This window comes from Pseudoliparis swirei, chromosome 23 (assembly GCF_029220125.1).
Source record: "Pseudoliparis swirei isolate HS2019 ecotype Mariana Trench chromosome 23, NWPU_hadal_v1, whole genome shotgun sequence".
NCBI classification, from domain to species: Eukaryota; Metazoa; Chordata; class Actinopteri; order Perciformes; family Liparidae; genus Pseudoliparis; species Pseudoliparis swirei.
The window spans coordinates 7,317,493-7,345,172 of record NC_079410.1 but is presented as its reverse complement, the minus strand read 5'-3'; the positions used below and the strand labels follow the sequence as shown (position 1 = coordinate 7,345,172).

Here is a 27,680-nt window from a genome sequence, read left to right as displayed (position 1 = left end):
TAAGAAGGCTGATGCGGTGGTCTGCTCGGTCTTCTTGTTGTCGTCTACAATCTGTTGGTTGTGTGGCCCCCGGATCGTCATTTCCAGCTGCAATATGCCCTCTGTGATTCATCTGTTCACCACCCTCCACAGAGAATGTGCCGGGGGAGGATCGTCAGCTATCGGAGACGAGCAGCATTTTCGTGGAGACGCCGGAGAGTGTGACGATAACAAAAGGTCTGGCAAGAGGATCCGCCGTAAAAGTCCTGAATGATATCCAAAATGAAAGCATTCGCCCGCTGAGGGCCAAATTCCTGTTGGAATGCTGTCAGCTCGTCTATTAGAATAAATGACTGCGTCTCACCCTTGCAGGAAAGGACGTTACATTTGTGACTAAAATTTACTCCACGAACCTGTTGAGGAAGCCGAACATGAAGTGGCTGAAGGGGAAGTGGCTCGACCTGAGCAGCAAAGCTGGGAAGCACCTGGAGTTCAAAGAGGTCTACGACAGGAACACCAAGGTGCGTCTGTGCTGACGTCACCTTCGCATAGATTCATCGCGACAGAGATTATTAGCCGAACCGTGGCGATGTTAGTGTGCGGACCACTAAGATATCTCAACAACTGGATTTCCATGACGTTTGTGCCTGCTTGAGATATTCATGGTCCCCAGAGGATCATCTGTGTGACCAAGATGGGCTCATTTTACAAATAAACTGTAGACTTTTAAATCATTCTGAATTGCAAAAAAAAGGACATGGAGGGAATGATGAGTGTGCAATCAAACAAATGGTATATCGATCAACCAGCTGACTCCAGACCCTTTTTGGCCACAGGAACTTTTCTCATGAGTTTCGACCGCAGAGACCAGGCTCTAAATTAAGTTATATTAAGTTACATTAAACCTCCAATAACAGCGTTGCACTTTTTCAAAGTACATGAACTCCCGTGATGGGGTTTGCAGGGATGACCATGATGGATGGACCACGCAGAGCGCCGCGGCTACAACGAGCGTACCGCTTCATTCTTAAAACAAGGAGGTACTCGTTTATTGATTCAGGACCTTTTTAGGACGAGGGCAGATCATTTGTCTTTGTTTCATGACGTGAAAAGTAAAATGAGTCTGTTGCTTCTCTCTGCTGTTGAGGAAGAGAGCTCGGGACAGCGAGCTGTGAAGGAGAGAATACACGTGATTTTCGTGAAGGAGAGAATACACGTGATTTTCGTGAAGGAGAGAATACACGTGATTTTCGTGAAGGAGAGAATACACGTGATTTTCGTGAAGGAGAGAATACACGTGATTTTCCCGTTGTGGGCGCTTTCTCACTCAACAGATGATTTGGACACACACTTACTGTAGCTCCCCTGCATTTCATTAATTACAGCACGCATCAGCAAATACCACGACGCAGTACATGAGTTATTTTTTGATGTAAAAATGCAGGCGGCAGAGTGTGTTCACACGGCATGTCGCCTTTTCATACACACATATTTGCCTCATCGTCCCAGGTGTTCTGAAGGGATCTTTTAGGTTCCAGATGGCGAACCTCTATTGGTCAAGCCGTGTTATCTGTATACACGGGTTTGTGAGCACGTACTGCAGAACTGTGTGTGTGTGTGTTTGCAGCAACATCATCCCTCTCTCTCGCTCTCTCTCTCTCAGATCTACACTTACGAGATGACCATCATCAAAGTGGTGGACGGAGACGCCGGTGGCTACCGCTGCGAGGTCACCATCAAAGACAAGGTTGACACCTCCTCATTCGAAGTCACCGTGCAGGGTAGGTCTGCAAGACAGAAAGAAATCTCACTATTGTCATCTTCCATTCGCCCCCCCACACACACACACACACACCCAGCCAATAACTCAGCGAGTGCGAGACACATTAGGGCCTTTCACTGAGTGGCCGAGCGAGGTCACCGCTCCATTATTCCTCCGCTGCTCGAGGAAGGACTCAACCCAGCCGGGCTCTCACCAGTCTCTCTCCTTCTGTCTGCTTTCAGGTACAGAAGAAGAGAAGCAGGACAACAACATCTTGGACTCGTTTAAGCGATCGTGAGTGTCGGCGAGGGTCTGCTCAACGTGTCAGCCGCCGTCACATGTCTCCCATACGCGCCTCTGTAGACCTCTGCCCGTGTGTCTGTCCATCCCTCAGTCGGAGCCAGAGTCTGTTTTTCTGTCTGCCGCTCTGTCACGTCTCAATGCGTCTGCTGCCTCGGTGCTTTTGGTTCAGCTGGAGTCCCTCATGGTTTAAAAAGCATGTCGGCTATTTCATCACATGTCTCGGTGGCGGTTTCTCAAGGGAGTCTTAAAAAAGAAAAAATATATCCCCTCACTGTCTATTTCTGTCTTGTGTGAAGTGTATCTGTGTGGCTTTTTTTTGAATGACTTTTTAAATTATTTATTTCAGCTGCTCAGGCTGTTTACAGTACGCGTCCTGTAAATCAGCCGACGCCTTCCCACTGAGATGTTGAGTCTCCATATTTGTAATCTGTGTTTAAAAAATATAATTTCCGTCCCTCGTTAAAGCGCGAGCAGAAAGACACAGGTATGACGACAGACACAACAGGCTAAAGGCAGCATCCTGTTTAGTTGAGGTAGGATTTTAGAAGGAGAGAGAGAGAGAGAGAGGCAATGCTGGTGTGATGGATGAAAAGCGAAACGTTTGTACTCAAGAGATAATGAATGCTTTTAACGCCTCGTTGTGTGGAGGTCACGTGGAGGTCATGCAGCTCAACCTCCAAAGGGTAAGTGAGGGATCCTCATCTGTGTGCTTCTCAGAACATGTCTTACAGACGTAAAGACATGTGGTCTACCTCCAGTCTTTCGGACTCTCACTCCTTTTCACTCCTTGTGTTTTTCATTGTGTGTTAGAAGTGACAGGCTTTGTTCTCTTCTTCAGCGCATTGTCGCTTCTCAGACTGGTTGGCCTGATGAAAAGCCTTCAGAGGGAGACAGAACATATTCAGTGCAATACATACTACAAAACAGGGACATTTTATGTTTAACAGTATTTTTCGGGACTCGGGACACCTACCTTTGTCACAGGGTGAGGCTTAGGTGTAGAGAGACAGGCTGGACTGGAAAAAACACACTTTACTTTGGAAATGGTCAAACAAAAAAACTCTGGCTTGAAAGCAACTACAAAAAAACACTAGGAATCACCATGCGAACAAAGAGTGAGCGTGAGACATCGAAACAGAGACATTACGAGACTCAGATAAAGACAGGAGACAAGAGAAAGATTGGCACAATTTAGAGGGGGAGAACACAGGTGTACGGCATGATACAATCAGGGAGACAGGCGGGGCTGAGGGCAGGTGAAGGTAATTAACCAATCAAGGAGACAGGCGTGGCTGAGGGCAGGTGAAGGGAATTAACCAATCAAGGAGACAGGCGTGGCTGAGGGCAGGTGAAGGGAATTAACCAATCAAGGAGACAGGCGTGGCTGAGGGCAGGTGAAGGGAATTAACCAATCAAGGAGACAGGCGGGGCTGAGGGCAGGTGAAGGGAATTAACCAATCAAGGAGACAGGCGTGGCTGAGGGCAGGTGAAGGGAATTAACCAATCAGGGAGACAGGCGGGGCTGAGGGCAGGTGAAGGTAATTAACCAATCAAGGAGACAGGCGTGGCTGAGGGCAGGTGAAGGGAATTAACCAATCAAGGAGACGGAGACACAGAGGAGGGCGTTAAAACCTTGGAACCAACACAATCCCGACCACTGTAAAGCTAAAGAGAGTGAAATGTAGGCATAGGAAGGGAGGTAACAGTGAGGACAGTTTTAAAGGAAGGTACTCGACCAAGAAAAAGAGATGTTCAGATTACAAACAGAGGGACAGTCATTCTCTGCTCAGGTAGACGTTAGTTACTCCCCAGTATCTTTATTCATACGATAGTTGTTTGCTACTATAACAATGTTCTGTCTGTCGTGTGTATTGTTCCTTTAAGCTTCGTGTCAACACATATCTAATACATGATGCATTTGTTTATCACTATACACAGTGACACTTGGAGGAAAACTGTTTGCATTTCAATTTCTTTGTTTTCGTGATGAGCATCGAGTTCCTCCAGCGAGAGTGTTTCTAATAATATGCGCGAGAGAGAGATGAGCGCGTTGCACTCTGCTCTCACTGCACATGGTCGCGCCATGAAAGAGAGCTCATTATACTAATCCCCTGATTCCCATTGGCATGTGAACTTCAACACAACAGTATTTTGGGGAAAAAAATCAGTGAACTTGAGTCTGGATTCAGAAAGAAATAGCGGTGAAACAAATGCAGTGTATGAGCTATCTGACGCCGTCTGATGCAGCACTCAAGGATCTGTCAAAAGTGCTCGAGTAGGTTGAAATGTAGCCGTTGGTGCGGCCGCAGTCGACGGCCAACATCGTTTTCACGCTCACCCGACCACTCAGAACGAGGGCATCATCACCTTGGGGGGATTTGCTTGCTTATGGGACTGGCGAGGGCAACGTGGATGGATGTTATCCTCGGATGAACCGTTCATCCATACGACGAACACGATCACTCGGAATCGCTTAGACATTATTGGCATTCATCTTGCTCTCCGACGGGTTCGTTGAGCCCCGACGAAGCCGGAAAAAAAAGTGTTCACGGCGGAAAACGACAAGCACAAGAGCCCGGAGACATTCATCGGCGGGCGCCGCACACGGTTCTCGTCACCTTGTTGAGACTGATGACACGAGACCACGCACACTTCTTCTCATCACTTAGATGCACGTGGAGTGTTTAAGCCGCACCGTAAAATGTTCTTATGATTCTGCATGACAAGTTGTGTGTTGAATCTCGAGTGTGTTCTCCTCTGATGAATATTTCTCCGAATTCCATATTGAAACGACAACTTTAGCCGTGCTGTCACATCGGTCGCTCACTTGTGCTGCTCGAGACAATAAGATGTTTGGATTCAAACATGAGTATTCTGCTTATAGCCTATTGTTGTCATGTCTCCCGCTTACATGTGCTTGTGTATTGTGATTGCTGTCTGTCACTTGGATTTAGGGCATGATGGTAGCTTGTAGTCCTCATCAAACGCTCGGCTCTATGTTCTCACTCATCCTATTTTTGCATCTATCTGAGCACAGGATGAACAAAGGGTAAGATTTAACTACAGCCACTAATTCAATTCATTATAACGCCACCATGTGCTTTTGTATTTGCTCACATTTCCTTTGTTTGCTTTATAACGTCCATGTCATGTCTGTGTATTTATAGCTCTGTGTAATGTGGGATTAACAAGGACGTGTTATAATGAGTGTGTATTTTTCAAATAATCTTTTTGTGCTCGCCGTGTTCAGCGGTGTGGTAAATAGCTCAGGTTTATTAACGCACCGATATTATCCCCCTCGACCTCTGTTCTTTGAATTCCAGTGGAGATGGAGGGGAAGATGCTGGTGATCTAGACTTCAGTGCCCTGCTCAAGAAACGGTACGACCATCGACTTCGGGCCACAGACGCTACACGATAACTTCAACGTGGGTCTCTTACGTTCGGTTTCTTTTCCTCAGGGAGAGGAAGCAAAAGGTAGAAGAAGTGGAGGTGGACGTGTGGGAAATCCTGAAGGACGCCAAGCCCTGCGACTATGAGAAGATCGCCTTTGAGTACGGCATCACGGACCTGAGGGGCTTGCTCAAGAGGCTGAAGAAGATGAAGAAGGTGGAGCCCAAGAAGAGTGAAGGTGAGGAGCGAGGGACGAGACAGGAGAGGTGTTATGAGGCAAAAAAAGAGACGAAGAGCGAGGCGGCAGCCAGGAAACAAGAGCCGTTTAATGCAGCGGGCTGTAAATACCAGCATGGGGGGGGGGGGGGGGGGTGGAATGTGTGTTGGCATATGCTAACTGCTGGTTGGCATATCTGGATTATTTGGCTGTCAAACCAGTGGATGAACTCTACTGGATTATTTCTTGTCAGCTTTCCTGAAGAAGCTGGAAGGCGCCTACTCTGTGGACAAGGGCAAGAAGATCCACCTCGAGGTGGAGCTGGCTAACCCCAACACTCCAATCAAGTGGTTCAAAAACGGACAGGAAATCAAACCGTCGGCCAAGTAAGCAAATTGTGCACTGAGCAGTATGTACGGTATGTGTTGACGGGGTGCACTAGGACACCACGTGACCAACGTTGTTCAGCATCTCACACGCAACCATTTAGAAAGGTGACGTCAGCTCGGTCTCCTGAGGGTTCAGAGTTTGAGGCCTTAGGGAGGACGTTGGGATCGGGCCTGGGAGGTAAGCGGATCACGGCCATTAAACACTCTGGACATCACTGGAACTGCACTTGGTAATGAATTATCTGTGGGTTCCTACAAGCGACCCTTTCCAAACAAAACGTTATGTTTACGGGAAAAAACTACTTGGCTCAATTCGGAAAAGACCATTTTGGTTTGAATTAAAATACGTCTGAAAATGACATTATTTAAGTATGGAGGTTGCGCAACAAATAAAGCACCGTTTGGGTTACAGTACAAAGTGATGTTATTTGTGTGTAACTTCCCGACTTAGAAAGTGATGTGAAATGTTTGGGTTGTAACAGGCAAGTGATGTTACTCAAGTACAGATGTTACATAATGTTTTGGTTGCACACTGGACACGAACAGAGGTCTTCAGAGGGAAAGTCGTATGTTTTTGGACCCATCCATCCATAGCAGGCTTTGTCACTCTTCATCGTAACCGCTCCTGGCTCACCAATCAATACGCATGATTACATACAAATCGATTACGTGGCTTACATCATATAAATGATAATTCTTCATCTGCTGTATGGGAGCAGCTTGAATTAAGGAGCGCTCTTTTTTCTGAGGAACTACATGTGTCTGAAAAGCATAAACGCCAACAAATAAATTCAAATGTAATGCTATTTTAAATGCCACTTTAATTTACTGCCTCATCTCTTGCTATTCAAGTTAAACCCACGAATGTCAGTTGCTAGCTTATGTTGTCCAGTGATGTGAAATATTTCCCATCACACCTTCTTTTGTGTGCGATGATGATGAGCCTGTGGCGTCACAGGAGGTAGTGCTTTGTTTTTTTGTTACCATGTCGTTACGGCAACCCAAATGTGTGTGTGTGTGTGTGTGTGTGTGTGGGAGCACACACTCTGAACAAGAATGTGTGTACTCTGAGTCAGACTCTTAGTCTTCAGGCCTCTCTATGCACCTGATTTGCCGAAAGCACTTATTCATTATTTTAACTCTCTCTCCCCTCGTCTGTTCATGATCCTCCTCGTATAATCTCCCCCCATCATGCAGGTATGTGTTTGAGAGCGTGGGCAACAAGCGGACGCTCACTATCAACAAGTGCAACCTGTCCGATGACGCAGCGTACGAGTGCGTGGTCGGGGAGGAGAAGTGCTTCACGGAGGTCTTTCTCAAAGGTACATGAGTCACTGTCTTCGGAGGAATCCTTCCTGCATACGGAGGAGGGTATATATATATATATATATATATAGCAAACACTGTCATCTGAGTGTAGAGATGCTGGACAGCTCTGTTCCCTCTGTGTGTCTGTTTGTCATCTGTTTATTTTAATGCTCACTCAGCCTTAATGAGTGGACTTATTGCTTTGTTATTGTCATGTTTACCCGTGGTTGTGCTTTACATATTTAAGTGCTGTCACATTTATCACAGGTTGGCTGATATGTGAGTTTTTGAAGGTCACTTTGACTGACGTTCAATTTAAATATTAACTTAATGTGGTAATATTGGGTATATTTATATTGTATACCACAATGTTTTAGTACAAGTATTCTTATATTGTTGACAATGATAATCATAATATTAATAATTAATAATAATTACAATGTACGACTATCACTTCTTTTAGTTTTATTAGACACACATTCTATTTTCTTATGTTGTAATATATTATATTTTATGATATAATATGATATTGTATTGCATTATATTATACTATATTATTTTAAATTATTTGATGTTATATTATATCATCTTTTATGATACTATATTAAATAATATAATATGATAATGTATTGTATTATAATATACTATATTATAGTATAGTGTATTATATTATATTATTTACAATTATTTGATGTTATGTTATATCATATTAAATTATACTATATTCTAGTTTATTACATTATATTATTTTAAATTATTTTATTTCATGTTATGTTATGCCATATTACATTATACTATATTATATTGTATTTTATTCTACGATATAATTTGTTTTAGTCTCTGGTGCTGAATGTATATCTCAGTGGTCTCTTCTCGGTCCTCTGTGTGTATGTGTGTGTGTGTGTGTGTGTGTGAGAGGTTGGAATAGATGTAATTAGGTCAACTGCTTCTACGTTAATCCCATACTTTACTTTGTGTGCTCGCTGCCGCCCATCCTAATTTTACATTATCAGAGGCCATACTAAAGGGTAAACTCTTCACCACAGACATGCAGCTATAGTGCATGTCCGTGTGTGCGTCTTCACTTCATTGTGTTGTTTGTGTAGATAACAAGCATCATCCATGCCACTGTTGGCCTACATCCTCTACGTCAGCACCTTGCTGCTGATTCATCTCGATATTACAAAACGCAGTGGGGAGTTCAGTCGATGACGAGTCAAAACCATAAACTATCATTCACAGTTTGAATGGCATTAAACTCAACACTCACAAAACTCTAGAAGCAACATGAGTATTGGGTCGTGCAAGTGTACATTGTGCTTGATTGTGTCACTTTAAGTAGTCGCTCTGCTCCACCTCTCCTAAATGGTCAGTCGTCACTCAGTAAATCTCTTGAAGGTGTTTTCAGCAACACGATCTCAAATTACGCCGAAGACATCGAGCTCATTGAACGTTTTGTGAGTGCCACAGTCACGTCGTACGTGTTTCTGTGGCTCTCTTTTAAAGCTGAGGTTAAAGAGAATTGAGATGCCCTGAGGGGCGACTGGATACCCGACGATGACAAATAGCAGCGCATCAAGCATCACACCATGTGGTTACACTTTGTGACTCCCACCACCTCGGGGGACTCGGGGTGCCTTCCACCTCGGCAAGACGGAGGTGGCACTGATACAGATTTCAGGAGCACGTTGTGCTCTGGGTGATCGTCTGTCCTACTTATGGAGAACACTCATATATACAGGCCGCCTTCCACCCGTCCACAGAGGAGGGAAGATACAAAAATACACGATTTACAGCTGATGCTGTTGTGTCTAGATCTGGATTGTGTGTTTGGAATCAAAAACTCAACATGAAAAGCGTGTTTTTCTGATGAAATTATCAACTTGAGCTTGATGAAGCTGATTGATCTACAGCGAATTCAAAATCATACAAAACCTGTGAAACAAACACGTTAATGAAATTTTTTTTAGTTTTTAGCCATAAATCATACAAAATGACTAGACATCAGTGATAAAACTGATATCGTCATGATTAACCCAACGATGTGGGTTCACTTCCTGTATTAGTAAGATACATTTATTCCGTGTTGTGCTTGATTTGGACCCAGCTGATACTTTATTGGAAATCAAGACTCTGCATGTGCTAGAATTCAGCCAGGCTCCAAAATGATCGACCTTACAAAATAAAAGCCTCAACCACTCGACTGGAACGCCGGCTCTGTTCATCCACCTCACTCGTTTCGTCCTCCTCAGTTTTCCTCTCGTGGTTTCCCCGTAGATCTGCTACGTTTTTACGACTCTGCTGTTTTCCGAGTTTGATTCAAAGCTTTGCGTTTGTCTTCAGAGCTGCCGGTCACCATCACCAAGCTGCTGGATGACGTTCACTCCGTGGCCGGAGAAAAGGTGGAGTTCGAGGTGGAGGTGTCCGAGGAAGGAGCCAACGTCAAATGGTGAGCCGGTATATCAGTTCTTTCGGAAATGCATTGTTAATGTGATCATCTGTGGGCTCTAATTATTACAGATATTACAGAAATGCCTGTATCGATGAGTAAACGGAGGCCCAGTAAAATAATAATAAAAAGTTTGATGGGAAACATTGGCAAAACTCATATAGTAGTATTTTCAGTTCAGGTAATGTATGTATAACATGGCAAGCTAGCTACATAGCTGAATAGTTTATTACATTTATGTTGGAGTGTTACAATCTTCTGGAATTTGACAAGCCCATGATAATCTAGTTTCTAGCTAGGTAAACTTTTACTAAATTAAATTAAATTTAAAGAAAGCCAGTGTGCAGAAGCCTGTCTTCACTGAAGGAGCGCTTGTTCTCAGCAGGACTTAATGATTCCATTCACAAATAATCAGTCAATGTGATTGAAAAGAAAAACAAAGTTGTCTTTTAAAAATACGACTTCTTTGTTTCTTCTAACTTTTCTTTTGTACAATAATAGAAAAACCCCAAAATAGATCGCTTTGAAAATAGGCCAAAGTCTAGCGATCCCTGAGGGCTCTAGCCATGTAGAACGTTGCAGACATGTCAATCAGCTCCCCCTCCTCTGAAGCGTGTGTGTGTGTGTGTGTGTGTGTGTGTGTGTGTGTCCTCAGGATGAAGGATGGAGTTGAGCTAAACAAGGAAACAGCAGGTTCAAAGTACCGGTTTAAAAAGGACGGGAAGAGACACATTTTGATCATCAATGAAGCTACGAAGGAGGACGTCGGCGTGTATCAGGCGCTCACCAACGGCGGCGAGTCGAAGGCAGAGCTGGAAGTCGAAGGTACTGGTTCCTCTGTTGGATTCAGAATACACGTTCGCGGGTCACCAGCTGCTATATAAAGTTTGTTAACAAGTATTTCAGACATGGCTGTTTTAATTCGGAGCTGAAGGGGACAGTTAGTTACACATCAGCACGTGTTGATGTTTTCCTTCCTGACAAGCATGGGAAGCAATAAATTATCCATTACTCATCTCATGATTGATATTACTCCATTAATCCCGTGTTATCAGTCGTCCCATCACATTATTCGTCATGCTGATTTTCTTCTAAACCTCCCAAATTGATGGTTGGGTCTGGTCCGGCCCCTCAGACACCAGGCTAGCGAAGGCGCGACAGTTGGAGCCAGACGAGTCTCTCAAATTGATTAGAGCGTGAGAAAAGTGTCTTAGTACACGAGCTGATCAATATGAACGCAGTGTTGCAACCCAGATCGCAGAGACTTCCTGAATAAGATGGAGCGACATTATCATCGTGTCCCACAATGTGTTCGATTCATTATATTAAATGTAACATACAAGGAACGGTTCGGGGCTTTGGGTAATAATCCAGTTAATAGTCACGTGTGTTTGTTAAGTGTGAAGCTATAAGCAGCAGCTATAAAGACTTTTTGTTTGTACGATCTCGAGGATCCTTTTCTTTTTTTTTAAAGTGCTTACATCAGCAGTCACCATGCATTGTGGTACCTCATATGATGATAGATGAAGACATTCATTTCACATACAATCTTCCAGATATTACTTTAAGGACAAGAGATATAATGCTAATTCCTCAACAATATCAAACTATTCTTGACAAAGCTTCTTGCTGAATGTTTGTTCTTCGAGTAATAAAGTGACTGCGGTGCATTTCTAACATATACACACAACGTTACTGATCCATGTTGCTTCAGAAAAGGAGCTGGAGATTCTTCAGAGCATCGCCGACCTGAGCGTGAAGGCTGCCGAGCAGGCCATGTTCAAGTGTGAAGTGTCCGATGAAAAGGTGACGGGGAAATGGTTCAAGGACGGCGTGGAAGTCCAGCCCAACAAACGCATGAAGATCACACACATCGGAAGGTATTAAATCAATGTCTGAATGTCACACACACACACACACACACACACAATCATATAACTATCACAATGAGTATTGTCTACCACAGGGGTCGGGAACCTATGGCTCTTCTGGTGACGGCATATGGCTCCCAAACAATTTTGAGTTGAATAAATAAATAAATCTCCGCCCGCCCCCCTGTAATTTTCTCTATCGCGCCAGATGACAGCAGAAGTAATTTAAGGTCCTTTTCTGAAAGACATCTTTGTTCTTTTATTAAACTAAACGTCTGTTATTGATCGTCTCTACACAGCAGCATGTCATTCTGTCTCTACGTGTCGCGTTGACACTTCTCGGCTCTCCGTCTCGCGCGCCTCAGAGCTCCGATGCCGGCGCACGCATCGGGGCGGAGCAAAGAAAAAGTCGCATTAAAAGCAAGACATATTTAATTTATTATACGTTAAATATACTATATGGCTCTCAATTAAATATATTTAGAAATATTTGGCTTTTATGGCTCTCCCAGTCAAAAAGGTTCCTGACCCCTGGTCTACCACATGGTTTTGCAAATGATTAACGAATGTTTTTATGAGTTACTTGACCCATTTTTTAGGATAGGCTGCAATCTGTACACACACACACACACACACTCATCTGCACGTCGTACACCCCCCTAGGGTCCGGGGTTTCGCGTAGTAATCCCTCCATCAGAGGAGATACGCCAAGACAACAGCGGTCACACAAGGTGAAAGACGTTGAGAATGTTTCTCACTCTGCGATATTGCCCCGCGGAGCATGTTGCCACGGCAACATGCATAATTGCCGGTCACAACGAGTGTTGTCTCCTTGGTAACATCTGGCACTATGCCCCCCAGGATCCACAAGCTGATGATTGATGAAGTGATGCCTTCGGACGCTGGAGATTATACGTTCGTCCCCGTTGGATACGCCCTCTCTCTCTCTGCCAAACTCAACTTCCTGGGTGAGAGCGCCGCGCAGACCGGAACGTGAAGCTTTTGACGAGCTGACCGCATCTGAATGAGACTAATTCATATATTTTACCCCTTAGAAATCAAGATTGAGTATGTTCCCAGAGAAGGTAAGTATTGTTGTTTCAAACCACATCATCATATTTACAGTGTCTGTATAGATCTATGCGAGGGGCTGATTTAAAGGTCCAATAATCATCTGAAGTTGGATAGAAGCAGTGTCAATATGATTGAGGTCACTTTTCTTTATTTACTTATTGACTTTATAGCTTTAATGCTAAACCTGTATGAAAACGGGTGTGCCCTGCTCACCAGGTTTAGAGAAAGTGAAGTAAAACAATATGTTTCAAATGGAAATCTTGCAGTTTTCAATGTAAACGCATATTTGAACTTTAAAAAGTCTTTAGAAAAAGTCTTAAAAAAAGTATGAAAGTGTCAGAAACACATACTGGTGCTTAAGGGGACTCACAGGAACTAGTTGAATATATGAAAACCAAAGACTGGGTTGGGGTTGAAAATAGGTATGTTTGTTACATAACTGGCCTTAGGGTCAAGTCAACATTGACTTTGATTTACACAAAACACTAACAGTGGTGTCCTGGGTGAAAGTCCCGAGTTTGTCTGGCTCATCCACACTCGACTCTCTGTCTCTTCATTCTGCGTCTAACACTGACGCAGGTGCACTGCCGTGACTTTAAACACAGGCCATGAAAGGTGCCTCATGCAGCGGCACTATCGGGTCCAGGTTGGACGGTGTGTTATGCTTCTCACCTGAATGTCCTCCTCCCCCTCCCCTGGCTGTCTCCTCCTCGCACGCTCACAACGACAGACCCTCCCAAAATACACATGGACGCCAGCGGCAGCGACGGCACGAACACCATCACCGTGGTGGCCGGAAACAAACTTCGCCTCGACGTGGAGATCACCGGCGAGCCGGCGCCCACCGTGTGCTGGATGAGAGGAGACACGGTGAGGAGGAACAGGGAGGACTCACCTCAGACACACTCAGACACACACTCTCTACCTGTGTGCGTCCATCAGAGCAGAACGAGAAGAACGAGGCATGACGAGAGGAGGTGGAATCCGTGTGGCAGCGGCGTCCTCACGAGACTCGTTTGCTCTGTCCTAGGTGGTGCCCGAGGCCGAGGGGAGGGTCCGCGTGGAGTCAACGACGACCCTGAGCACCTTTGTGATTGAGGGGGCGGAGAGAGGCGACGAGGGCCCCTACTCCATCACCGTCACTAACCCCGTCGGAGCGGACAAGGTTGAACTCTTCATCAAGATTGTGGGTCAGTGGATTCTGCTCACTTTTGCCTCTTTTTTTCCTTCCTTTTTATTTCCTCTGTTCTGTTGCTCCTCCTCTACTTCTCCTGCTCCTCGGGCTCTGCTCTTGAAACTGAGATTTGATCATGAAATAAGTGAAAGATTGTTGCAGTCGGTGCCATCTTTTAAACCCATAAATCATCTCAATGTTAGGTCCATCCCAATGCCAGCTTTAAAATATGCTGAATGTGCATTAATTAATTTTGATTTATTATTTATTAAATTCTAAACCGTTTGTCATTTGTCATCAGCGAGATGGCACAGTGTGCTTTTATGTTTGTACAGGTCAGGTTAGCAAGGTGCATTTAAAGCAGTTAGACGTGGTCATCACATCAGCAAGGTTCATTTCCTATATTTGAAATGGAAAACACTTGTAGCATAACATAATACTGCATGTTTGGAAAATCTATGCCTTGCAATGTGGCTGTAGAATAAAAGTATCCTTTAGGCTTCACCATTAGCAGACGAGATATTCTGAATATATATGTATCATAAATATTTTTTTAGGCAACTCAAATGTTCCAATTAGCTTTCATGAACTGAAACACACGGTGGAAGAGATAAAGCTCCAAGACCGGCCAACGCTGAGGTATTTGATTTATTTTACTTTGAACGGGGCCCATGTGCACTAAATTAACATCATGCGTGATTGAAAACAATTTGAAATCCACCACTGAGACCTCACATTCATTTGTCGTCGTTTACTGAGGTCGTTTTTTACATAGATTTCTACACAATCTGACTTATTTTTGTAACCAGAGGAGTCTCCTCTTGATGGCCGTTAGAAAGAAAGCAGGTTTAAGGTACTTATGCATCGTCGTCTGACAGTAACTAATATCTGCAATGTTTTAAAGGCATATTAAAGTATCTACAACACTAGATCATGCTTTGAAATACGATGCCGTTCTCTACAGTAAGCAGTGTGATGTGGAAGTGCACTTAATTTGGCTAAATCTTTGCACTCTAAAGTTATTTGACAGGTAAGTGGGGATGACCAGTCCTGTGAAATACACATCTGAATAATTTTAAAAAGCTAAGGATGTGATGTTTAAATGTTGTGCCTAAAAACCCCCTCTTAGGTCATAATTAATCCTTCTCTCGTTTCTCCCTATGTTTTATCTCTCCTCTCTTTCCATAAAAATCTCTAACCCACCTCTCCAGATCTGCCCAACCCTCCTGAGAATGTCAAATGCATATCAGTTGGCGAGGACTTTGGCACGATCACATGGGACCCTCCTGCATTCACCGGCGGAGTTCCCATTAAAGGTACCCCTGAAACTTCTGGTCAGATCTTATGTCCACCTCCCCGGAGGAAACAGCAGTTCAGTATCCCCTCTGTCCATCCCATGTGAACAACTTTCTCCAGAACAAATCATTTTAAAGACTCCCGTATGTTCTTCCTCCAGGGTACCTGATGGAGAGGAAGAAGGTCGGCTCATCCAGATGGACCAAGCTGAACTTTGATGTCTTCGAGTCCACCACATACGAGGCTAAGAAGATGATCGAAGGCGTCCTTTACGAGATGAGAGTGTTTGCAGTCAACGGCATCGGCATCTCTCAGCCCAGCGGAAACTCAATGCCCTTCATGCCCATTGGTGCGACGCCATTTATCATCAGTAGAATGTTTAATTACCGGAGGCTTTTCACGCAATGCTCATTTTGAGGCAGCTTAACCTACCTCCCATCCCATTTACACTGGGTATTAACGTATTAATGAGCTCCTGTCTTCCTCAGCCCCCACCAGCGAGCCCACTCGTCTCACGGTGGAGGATGTGACCGACACTACCTGTGCTCTCAAGTGGCGTCCTCCAGAGAAGATCGGAGCTGGCGGCATCGACGGTTACATCATTGAGTACTGCGTAGAAGGAAGTAAGTACACGCAACATGTCTGTCACTTCACAGGAAAGGCGTGTACGCACAGTGAAAGTTTAATTTGTGCGATTACATCAATATGTTTCACGCAGAACAGGCCGATTACGTTATTTCTTACGAAGCAGGGTTGTGTTTTCCGAGGTTGTGCATCGCTAATTAAGGCATCGACCAACGAAGTTCTCCGAAAGGGACGACAACAACAATGAGGCTCCGCAGTCCAAACAAAGACGGCAAACTTTATTACTCGATGTCACGTTGACAAAGGCAGAACAGATCAGGTCAAATCCTTCCATTCTTACCGTGTCACGTAAAAGCCCCGAAACATTTACACTGTAACTGTTTACCATAAGAAAAGTGAGCGTATCACTAAAAGCAAACTCAAATATGTTGTTCTTAGTTTATACTCTAGGTTGAAATGTACTTATTGTAAGTCGCTTTGGATAAAAGCGTCTGCTAAATGACATGTAATGTAAAATATAAAGTTGATAAGTTGTCTAATCTATTTGAATTTTTATTGAAAAAGTGCTGCAACTGCTGCTATTTCACATTGCTGCTGGTATGAATAGTGTAGAGTTGTAGTGGATTTTATATATACTTGCACATGTAATAAGTTTGTTTTAAATTAATACATAAATAAGAATATAATAGTTAATAGTTAATATTGATTTTCTCTTTCAATAGATTAATGTGAAATATTGGCAGTGTAGTATTTCTCATTTTTGTGTTGTCCATTTAGTCTTAAGAGAGATTTTTTATACACTCTAACAAATATATATAAGTTAAAATAAATTGGTTTGCTTAACAGACCTGTATGATTAAGACAGCTTTTTTGTTTTTAGGTTTTGGTTGATGTTCATCCTTCTCCAGCGTAACTGTCTTTGTCTCTTTGGCTAGCTAACAGGCAAAGCAATGCTAAAGGAGGATGCACTAGCTAAAATAAACCTGGCGACGTTTGCTAAGCTCCTCCCCCAGTGAGCGACTGCCAAATCATAGCAACCTTAACTTGGCAGCGGGTCTGTCGAGGACCTCCAAATAAGAGCAATAGCAACCAGGAATTTACGTTCCCTACCGAAGAGCATTTCATTACATTAGTTTGTGAGGTTACAGGTTATGTTAATAAACATAAAGCCCCATTCTTGACTACATATCTACAGTTTATATTGCTCAGTCTTGGCCAGGCTCAGTTTATAGTCTCCAAGTGCATATTCAAGACCAAATTTGTTAAGATTCCCATTCCATAACCTGTCGGCTGGAATGAAAGAGTCTGCTACAAACAGTGTTTTCAACCAAAATGTGTTAGAGATTAATCAACTTTTGCCGACTTCCATCCGAATGCAAGGACCCAATATTTCAGAAATCACTTTGAATTTTGAGTGATAAATCTCCCGCGTTTTTTTATGCAAAGAGCATAACATGCAGCGGAGGAATGGTCAATTAGACACACCTGGTTCCTGAGCAGTTTCTCTACATTATCCAGAGAGCTCTGGATTGTTTCTGGTTTTCTGACCTGCTCCTTTGACGGCTCTCCTTCCTCAGGTGATCAGTGGGTGGAAGCCAACAAAGAACCAGTTGAGAAGAACCAGACCAGGGTGAAGGGTCTCCCAACGGGGGAGAAGATACTGTTCAGAGTGGTGGCGATCAACATCGCTGGACGCAGCCCCCCCGCTACTCTCAGCCAGGCCGTCACCATCAAGGAGATCGTGGGTGAGAGAAGAAACCGCCATGATCGAGAGACATTCAACTCAACGGCCGTGGTTTAAAACGTGCCACACTTCTCTGCGGACACATTTCCCAGCGTTGGTACCAGTCAGTACCGATGTTAAAAAAAACGACATCTCATTAAAAAGCTTAGCACTGGGTCTTAGCTGTTATACATGGATTATTTCTTGACCACATCCTGCATCCAAAAAGGAATAATGCCACTGTGTGTCTTCCCAGTAATACATATGGACATCTTACATATGCACAGTCCTCCTGCACCACCCACTCCAATTCTACTCATCTTTTCCTTCTCCGTCTCTAATGTGCCTCCCAAACAGAAAATCCAAAGATCCGCATGCCTCGCAATCTGAGGACCAAACTCATCAAGCTTGTGGGCGACAAGGTGAACTTGGTCATCCCCTATCAGGTTAGTCTGAGTCTGGCCAAGCTTAGCAAGAGCAATTACGCCAAGAGTGACACGAAAGATTCCAAGGTTTCCTCCGCATCACACCTTTACTAAAATGGCTATTTCAGACTTTGAAGCCTTTCTAAACAAAGTCTGGGTCGCACCAACACACATCCTTTTTTAAACCTGATCATGGTTCCCCTTTAAATCAAGTGCACCAAACGTGTCTTAAAATTTAGAAAGATTTCATTTAAACCCAACAGAGAAAACATGCTGAACCCAAAACAGGAAATGGCATAGCATGCACATTTTTTGATTTTGATTTGGGTAAGCAAATTGAATTTTGTTTTAAAATTAAATTTACAAAAAACTTCTTTGTTTCATTAAAAAGAAATGTATTTACTCATTTTGAACCTAGTTTTGCTAAACTATAATTAAAAAGTATCATCCTTTCTCAAAATAAAGTCACATACAAAAATCACACAAAATGGTTTATTCAAGTAAAACAAATAAAATGGACCAAAACCACAGGCAAGAGATATCAGCGGCAGATTGATTGCTCATTTCTGTGTCCACATGCACTTTATTTGTATGTGTTGGATCGGTCAAATAACCTCATAGCTGTAAATGTGACGGCCCATTTGTTTCTTCTTCTTGTAAATAGTAAATGAAATCGTCAAACTTTGCAGTAACAGAAAGAACACACGGAGAGAATTACAGCTTTTTGAAAGCAGCCTGCAACATGAAAACATGGTAAAAAGAAGCGAAGTGTAAGTAGCAAAGGGGAATGCATTGTTACAAATAACAATAGACAAAAAAAAAGGGAGCCATGGCTCTACCTGCTTTTGAAGAAGCAGATGAAAGCCAGACGGAGGACGTGGCTACATGACGCTCTGCTGGGAGGAGAGAGCTGTGCCATCTGGACGAAGAAAAGGATGCCCAAACTATTCCAATGCCAAAGCTCGGAAGTCACCTTATAATGACTAATAAAGGAAGACTCGTTTGGAAAAGTTCTCTGAGATCGGATCGCATGTTATCTTGTTTAATAATGGCAAATAAAAAACGTTTCTTTAGCAGATCAATGACATAAAAAAAATAAAAAAAAGTAGTAAAGAAATAAACAAACAGTAATATGTCTAAAATAACAGTAGTAAAGGGGTACCATGGACCAATATATGAGGAAGCATAATACCTCTTAAAAATAAAAACATTTAGGAATGTTTACTTCCTTCATATACACCAGTCATATATCATATCAACGTGATCAACTGGCAAACCTATCGCACCTTGTTATTCTGTTTATTTGGCCCTGTAAACATGTCCTCCAGAACTTTACATTTGAATCCCTTTCCATAACTCTGACTGCAGGGTAAGCCTCGCCCTGTGGTGACCTGGTCCAAAGATGGCGTTCTCCTGGAGGACAGAAGCGTGGGAACCCGTACCAGTGACGTGGACACCATCCTCTTCATCCGCTCGGTCGAGAGAGCCCACTCCGGGAAATACACGCTGTCCGTTCAGATCGAGAACATGTCGGTCAGCGCTGACGTGCACATCCAGGTCATAGGTCAGTCCCGCCCCCGAAACCCAGCTCCACCTGCGGACACACGCTCGCCGTGTTCCCTGTTAAATCAGAACGCTTCATACTTCACAAGTCACACGATTAATAACCTGCTGGGAAGGGGATGATGGCTTGAGCCCAAATCTGTGACATGTCATGAGAATTTGATGATAATTCCTCATTTCATACTCCCAGGGATCTGTGGCTCAACGCAGCAAATCATCAAAGCGCCAATTCCTCCCTCTGGTTTATTAATCCGGGCTCCTGCACCGCCACCGCGGCCGCCAGCTCATTCCTCATTTTAGGGCTCGTCTCCCCGGGTTAGGGTGTGTCGGGGGGGGGATTATTTGGCGGGTCTCCACTGAGATTATGTGCGTGTGGACTGGGATTCTGAGGGCTACTCTGTCACTTCCTCCGCTGAGAAGGTTGAGCTCATGGGAAGCTGCACTCCTCTGATCGGCGTCCTCTCAGCAGGAGAGCGAACAGGAAGGATTTCAGAAACAGTCGCCGACGCTCACTTTTTCCTTCTGTACTCCGCAGAGGAAGATTAATGGCGAGCACACCGCCATGTTGTACAGTAGTTCTGTACGGCGCGGCCACACAGAGAGAACAATGAGAAACACAATGCATTCTTCTGCTCTGCTGTTCCTCAGTTGGGCAGATCGACACCAACACAGTTTCTTCTCGTAGCGCCTCCCCACCTCTCCTTGAACCCGCCTCTTGCTCTGCTCCTCTGTCATTGCCAAGTCTCTCCCACCGCGAATGTTGATTTTTTTTTTTTACTCTTTCACTTCATCAATCCGTCCATCTAAAACAGGGGTCCCCAAACTTTTTCCTGTGAGGGCCACATAACTTTTCCCTTCTCTGATGGGGGCCGGGGTCAGTTTGTAACAGAGAAAATGTGACGATCACAGGGGTGCCTAAATGTAAACATTTATTGTTTTCCAGAAAGCCACACATAACCAAATATTAATAACCCTTTCCGGGATCGTCACAGAAAAAAAAAGTCAGGAAATAAATAACACTATTTATGAAATAGATAACAACCAAATACCCCTCTCTGTGTTGTTCACAGAAAAAAAAGTCTAGGATTTGCGTGGCCAGACTGAAAATAAATCAATCATAATGCGTCTCTGGCATTGTTCAGGGGGCCGGGCCAAATGTGGAGGTGGGCCATATCCGGCCCGCGGGCCTTAGTTTGGGGACCACTGATCTAAAAGCTTGCCTTCGACAGTTAGTGATCTCAACTAGCAAAACCCTCCGACCCTCATCCTCCGTCTCCTCTCTCGAACCCACCAGAGAAGCCCGGTCCTCCCACCGCCGTGCAGGTCGTGGAGGTGTGGAGTTGCAACGCGGCGCTGCAGTGGGAGCCGCCCAAGGACGACGGCAACAGTGAGATTATCGGCTACACTATTCAGAAGGCCGACATGAAGACTAAGGTACGCTTGGAGGGAGAAGAGGAGAGGTTTCAGGGGTGTAATTCACCGGAAGTCATATCGGAGGTCTGCAACTGTGAAGCAGAGGATGTGAAAAATTAAATTGTGTTCGGTTAAGATCTGCTTGAAGAGCACTCAAGTTGTTCAAAACCTAATCCTAAACTAGAATGAACATAATCTGAACAAGATTATGTCACAGTGAAGCAGTTCGTGTTCAGCTTCACCGTTACCCACAATGCTTCTGTCTTCGTTGTCATTTCAAAACGCTTTCTCACATTATCATTCAGATGGTTTGTTGCTGCTCTACATGAAGAGCTAGTTTACGACACGTTGCATTAACAAGCAGGACAATAATCCAGTTCAAAATGTTCCTTTGGATTCATTTTTTTCCTGGACCCTATGTGTCCTTTGACTCCTGGACCCTAGTCCTTTGACTCCTGGACCCTATGTGTCCTTTGACTCCTGGACCCTAGTCCTTTGACTCCTGGACCCTATGTGTCCTTTGACTCCTGGACCCTATGTGTCCTTTGACTCCTGGACCCTATGTGTCCTTTGACTCCTGGACCCTATGTGTCCTTTGACTCCTGGACCCAAGTCCTTTGACTCCTGGACCCTATGTGTCCTTTGACTCCTGGACCCTAGTCCTTTGACTCCTGGACCCTATGTGTCCTTTGACTCCTGGACCCTGTGTGTCCTTTGACTCCTGGACCCTAGTCCTTTGACTCCTGGACCCTATGTGTCCTTTGACTCCTGGACCCTAGTCCTTTGACTCATGGACCCTAGTCCTTTGACTCATGGACCCTATGTGTCCTTTGACTCCTGGACCCTATGTGTCCTTTGACTCCTGGACCCTATGTGTCCTTTGACTCCTGGACCCTAGTCCTTTGACTCCTGGACCCTATGTGTCCTTTGACTCCTGGACCCTATGTGTCCTTTGACTCCTGGACCCTATGTGTCCTTTGACTCCTGGACCCTAGTCCTTTGACTCCTGGACCCTATGTGTCCTTTGACTCCTGGACCCTGTGTGTCCTTTGACTCCTGGACCCTAGTCCTTTGACTCCTGGACCCTATGTGTCCTTTGACTCCTGGACCCTAGTCCTTTGACTCATGGACCCTATGTGTCCTTTGACTCCTGGACCCTATGTGTCCTTTGACTCCTGGACCCTAGTCCTTTGACTCCTGGACCCTATGTGTCCTTTGACTCCTGGACCCTAGTCCTTTGACTCCTGGACCCTAGTCCTTTGACTCCTGGACCCTATGTGTCCTTTGACTCCTGGACCCTATGTGTCCTTTGACTCCTGTGTCCGTTGACTCCTGGACCCTAGTCCTTTGACTCCTGGACCCTATGTGTCCTTTGACTCCTGTGTCCGTTGACTCCTGGACCCTATGTGTCCTTTGACTCCTGGACCCTAGTCCTTTGACTCCTGGACCCTATGTGTCCTTTGACTCCTGGACCCTATGTGTCCTTTGACTCCTGGACCCTATGTGTCCTTTGACTCCTGGACCCTATGTTTCCATTGACTCCTGGACCCTATGTGTCCTTTGACTCCTGGACCCTATGTTTCCATTGACTCCTGGACCCTATGTGTCCTTTGACTCCTGGACCCTATGTGTCCATTGACTCCTGGACCCTATGTTTCCATTTGACTCCTGGACCCTATGTGTCCATTGACTCCTGGACCCTATGTGTCCTTTGACTCCTGGACCCTATGTGTCCATTGACTCCTGGACCCTATGTGTCCTTTGACTCCTGGACCCTATGTGTCCTTTGACTCCTGGACCCTATGTTTCCATTGACTCCTGGACCCTATGTGTCCTTTGACTCCTGGACCCTATGTGTCCATTGACTCCTGGACCCTATGTGTCCTTTGACTCCTGGACCCTATGTGTCCTTTGACTCCTGGACCCTATGTTTCCATTGACTCCTGGACCCTATGTGTCCATTGACTCCTGGACCCTATGTGTCCTTTGACTCCTGGACCATATGTGTCCTTTGACTCCTGGACCCTATGTGTCCTTTGACTCCTGGACCCTATGTGTCCATTGACTCCTGGACCCTATGTGTCCTTTGACTCCTGGACCCTATGTGTCCTTTGACTCCTGGACCCTATGTGTCCATTGACTCCTGGACCCTATGTGTCCTTTGACTCCTGGACCCTATGTGTCCTTTGACTCCTGGACCCTATGTTTCCATTGACTCCTGGACCCTATGTGTCCATTGACTCCTGGACCCTATGTGTCCATTGACTCCTGGACCCTATGTGTCCTTTGACTCCTGGACCCTATGTGTCCATTGACTCCTGGACCCTATGTGTCCTTTGACTCCTGGACCCTATGTGTCCATTGACTCCTGGACCCTATGTGTCCTTTGACTCCTGGACCCTATGTGTCCACCTTCGTAATGGCTGCTAACTAGTCACAAAGGGCAACGCCTCACTCTACCGTCATGGTCACTATGTTGTGTGATTGGACAGGAAGTTGGACCAGAAGAACAAGGATGCTGGGGAGATTGCACATGATTCAGTTTATAACGTTCTCAACCTCAGCTATAAGCCTCTTTCAACTTCTCGCTCTCGCTCTCTCTTCCTCCCGCATCAGGATTGGTTCACGGTCTTCGAGCACAACCGCAGGCCCAGCTGCACTGTCCCCGACCTGGTCATGGGGAACGAGTATTTATTTCAAGTGTTCAGCGAAAACATCTGCGGCCTCAGCGTCGAGGCCGGCATCAGCGGGAACACCGCCATCGTGGGCAAAACAGGTACCCCCCCCCCACACACACACACACACACACACACACACACACACAGCCGTGCACTACAATGATATGCAAAGGGAACAATGCAGAGAAAAGTGAAGGTATCGTGACCAAATTACAAGCGCGAATATGAGTAAAACATAAACTAATATGATTTATAACAAACAGTAATAACTTTAGAACAGTTTTTTTAGCTGTGATTAATTACTTGGATGTAATTTAGGGGGAAATGAATTCACGCTGATTATATTTAACTGAAATATTCTTTGACTGAGCGTTATATAACATTTAATGCCGGCCACAGATTATGAAAGCAACGAGGCTGGGAAATCAACCCCCGCCACCAGCCAAATGCTGCTGCTGCGGTGGTGTTGTTGCCTTTGCTTACTCCATCAGAAAATGTGGCAGCCAACCAGACACAACTCCTTTGTGTTCCAAGCACTCGTCTGGCCTATAAAATCGTGAGGATCGTTGGTTATAGTACCCACCTGACATCATAATGAAACACAAGTTAGTAATCTGCAAATTGAAATTTGCTCGTGTCAGCATCTGGCGTGGAAGACGAAACAATCCCAAAGCGGTGGAGAGACACAACAGTTGGTCAACGATGAAGCGTCTCAGTCCTCGTTTTACACACATCCTTCAACAGATTTGACCGTGAAAGGGGGACACCGACGAGCCAGAGGGTTTGTTGTGGGGTTAAATTGAGACATGTCCATCAAAACATGTCATAAATATGTTTAGAGGACTCAAATGTAGCTGTTACGTTAATATTCATAAATTGTATTGTAAAGATATAAGATCATCTGACAGAGATCATGAAATCCGGCAGTATAACACAACAATGGACAGATGATGCTGCTGTTCCACCTTCATACCTAATTTACGTCGCTTTAAAATGACATTCTCCAAGGTGACTCCTCTGTCCTTGCCTCCTCCACTGGCATCTTCGGTGATTAAGACAGTAGGCGAGGGCAAAACATTTCCCGTGATTTATTCACCAGAAATGTTCTTAGTTACTCGTCCGCCATCGGGGTGGCGCCTGAGGCTGCTCGAGGTGACCTTCCATGTTCATTGATCAGTGATGTGACAGATAATCATCAAAGACAGCAAGTAAACAAAACATTATCGTCATCGTTTTCCTGATCATGTGAACATAACTCTTTTATAGAACAAGACAGTAAATATAAATACTGAAACAATATTACACCTCATTTTTAAAAATATTCTTGAGCAAATACAATCTTTCATCTCAACCCATCAAAAGGTAAAAGAGCTGAATATTAATTTTGAATACCAGCGAACACATTCACCTCATGTAAGGAAGCTAGACGCCGGCACGCTGACGAGAGGTGAATAATGCATTCTGCGATGGAGAGCGTTTGAATTACTACGGACCTGAAGCTCACACGGGTCTGTGTGTGTGATTGTTAGGATCTGGAGTTGGTGTTTAGTTTTGTGTCTTGTTTTGAATTTGTGATTGTCTGCCCTGGTCCTGATTGTTTCCTTCTGTGTGATTGCTGGTCCCGCCCTCATTGTGTCCACCTGTGTCTTGTTCCCCGTTGTCCAATCCTCTCACCTTGCCTGTATGTAATAAACCCTGTGTCTCATTCCCAGTGTGGCTTCGTACTGTTTGGTCCGCGTGTTTGTCCTCCTGTTCTGGTCTGGTCTGTGATTTGTGGAAAATAAATATAGTTGTGCAGTAATGTCGGCATTTGGGTCCTCTCTCGCTGCGACAACCCGGACTACCCCTGACAGTGATGTCAACGCACGACGTAACACGACGCATGTTTACACTTCTCCACCCGTCCAGGTTTGTCCCATAACCGTCCACCTTTCAAAGAGGCGGAGGTGACCCATTCCCCCAAGTTCACGGCGCCCCTGGTGGACAGAAGTGTGGTGGCAGGTTATTCTACAGCCATCAGCTGTTCCGTCCGTGGCAACCCAAAGGTATTTACAACGTCACCATAAACAAGTGTGTGTCACTGCGACTATTTTTTAAATTCTGATATATAAATCAGTTGGAGATTGTGAAAGCTGAGGTTCTGCAGCAGGACGACAGCTCCCACACTTCTTTGAATTCAACAAACTCCAGCTACCAGCATCCATTCGTGTTAAAAGAAGACTTTAGTGGTCTCTCTAATGGCCACCAGGGGGCGACTCCTCTGATTGATTGTATGGAAGTCGACAAGTACATTTTAATTAAAATTAACGATAAAGCCGATGTTTTAGGACGAGACTAACTCGTGCGTGACAGATTGCAACCACGCCCGTATCCGGTCTGGGAGTTGTTTTTATTTGAACATTTATCCTTTCAGTTTGTTTTCACGTCATGAAAGCATGAACATGTCTTATTCAGCGTTGGCCTTTCCTCCACCCTCTCATGTCACTTGGTTACAAAACGCCACGATTGCCGATTTAATGCGTTTTAACAGCAGTTAACAAACTAACGGGTGACATCACTGTGACGACATCGACTTCTTACCTGCAGTCCATGACCTCGCCTCCTTTAGCCGACCGTCTCATCCGCTGCTGTTTCGTGAGCGATGCTGGTTGCCATGTTGACTTCATCTCAACCTCCCGTTTCTGTTCCTGACACCAGGATGCCAGGCTCCTCGGACAACCCGAATAATATAATCCCACCACCCCCATCATAGTTCTGTTGCTGCCCATAGCTCCCACCAACGTCCTCGTTTCCAGCCTACACAGCCAGTTTGGGTGGTTTGTAAGCCAAAATGTTCTTCAGCCAGAGCTAAAACCTCCTTTATCATCATCATCATCATCATCATCATCATCATCACCTATGGAATAAAGGCGATGTCCATACTGTAGCTTGCAAATAAGCCAACTATACATTCCAGCGCCAGCATCCTGGCCGCTGGCCGCTGATGGATGTCGTGCTCTAGTGTCGAACACAGGATTGTGACGCCTTTGCAGCAGGAATGTATTTTTATGTCGGAAGCAAAAAGATCTTTCACACTTTTTTTTTTTTATCCCTCGGAATCGGCAAAGATTTGTCAAGCCGAAATGTTGACCTAATTCCACCTCTCCCTCTGCTCTCCTCCCCTCCCCTCATGCCTCGCTCTGTTTGTATATTCCCTCCTCTCCTCTATCCCGCCAAATGTGCCTCCTCCTCCTCCTCCTCCTCCAACACTCTGTTCCTCAGCCAAAGATCATTTGGATGAAGAACAGCATGATCATCGGTGAAGACCCCCGGTTTCTGAGTCGGAACAACCAGGGCGTGTTGACTCTGAACATCCGCAAGCCGAGCACGTTTGACGGGGGCAGATACTGCTGCAGGGCCATCAATGACCTCGGGCAGGACGAGGTGGAGTGCAGGCTCGTGGTTCGAGGTACGCCGAGCTTCACTTCCATAACACCAGTTCCAAAGCTCTTCAATAAAGCTCAGCGTGACAAATCTCCATCTGCTCGGTGCTTCGACTGATCTCTTCTCGTAAAAAAATATATATATTTCACTCGGAACTCCAGCCGCTCGCGCTAAAAATAAATCACCTTATTGTCTTTGGCGGTTAAAGTTTCTGAGTGCTGTAGTTCCTTTAAACCGGATGATCTACTGCTGATTTGAATGTCTCTCTCTCTCCCCCCCAGCTGTACGAGAGAAAGGAGTGGAGGCGAAGGAGTGAGCGACAGCGCGAAGCCGCGGAGGATACACTCGAACAGGAATAATAATGGATTATGTATAATGGGATAGTCATGAATAAATATGATTAAAATAGATACCCCCCCCCCCCCTTCGACCCCCCCACCCCGTCCCCTCTCCCTATACACTTGCCTCTCACCGCTGCCGTGACGAATGCCACATCGGTAATGTGCCACACAATCTTAGCAGTGAGCTGCCGCCTTGTCACATCCTGGCTGAGTGCAGTGTAGCACCGCCCCGCTGTGACCACACACAGGCGGATCCTTCCTCTCTGTGAAGTGGACCTGTCACTGAACGCACTTATAAAAACAGCCTTCCTTCCA

The 27,680-nt window shown here is 45.0% G+C and overlaps 1 protein-coding gene across 1 annotated transcript; it reads left to right on the top strand.

Annotated features, from left to right (window-relative positions):
* Window positions 1-107: 107 nt before the first annotated feature.
* mybpc2a (myosin binding protein Ca) lies at window positions 108-27,680 on the top strand (the record flags this gene model as incomplete). Its single annotated transcript, XM_056406904.1, has 26 exons — window positions 108-216; window positions 352-500; window positions 1,643-1,760; window positions 1,984-2,035; window positions 5,368-5,424; window positions 5,505-5,674; window positions 5,907-6,039; window positions 7,240-7,364; window positions 9,694-9,799; window positions 10,455-10,624; window positions 11,514-11,679; window positions 12,532-12,638; window positions 12,726-12,755; window positions 13,475-13,614; window positions 13,775-13,934; window positions 15,130-15,234; window positions 15,375-15,563; window positions 15,703-15,837; window positions 17,377-17,544; window positions 17,880-17,968; window positions 19,316-19,511; window positions 20,805-20,944; window positions 23,540-23,699; window positions 25,510-25,646; window positions 26,863-27,049; window positions 27,306-27,680. Coding segments are annotated over 26 exons (3,333 nt in total), but the record flags the coding sequence as incomplete, so codon positions are not given.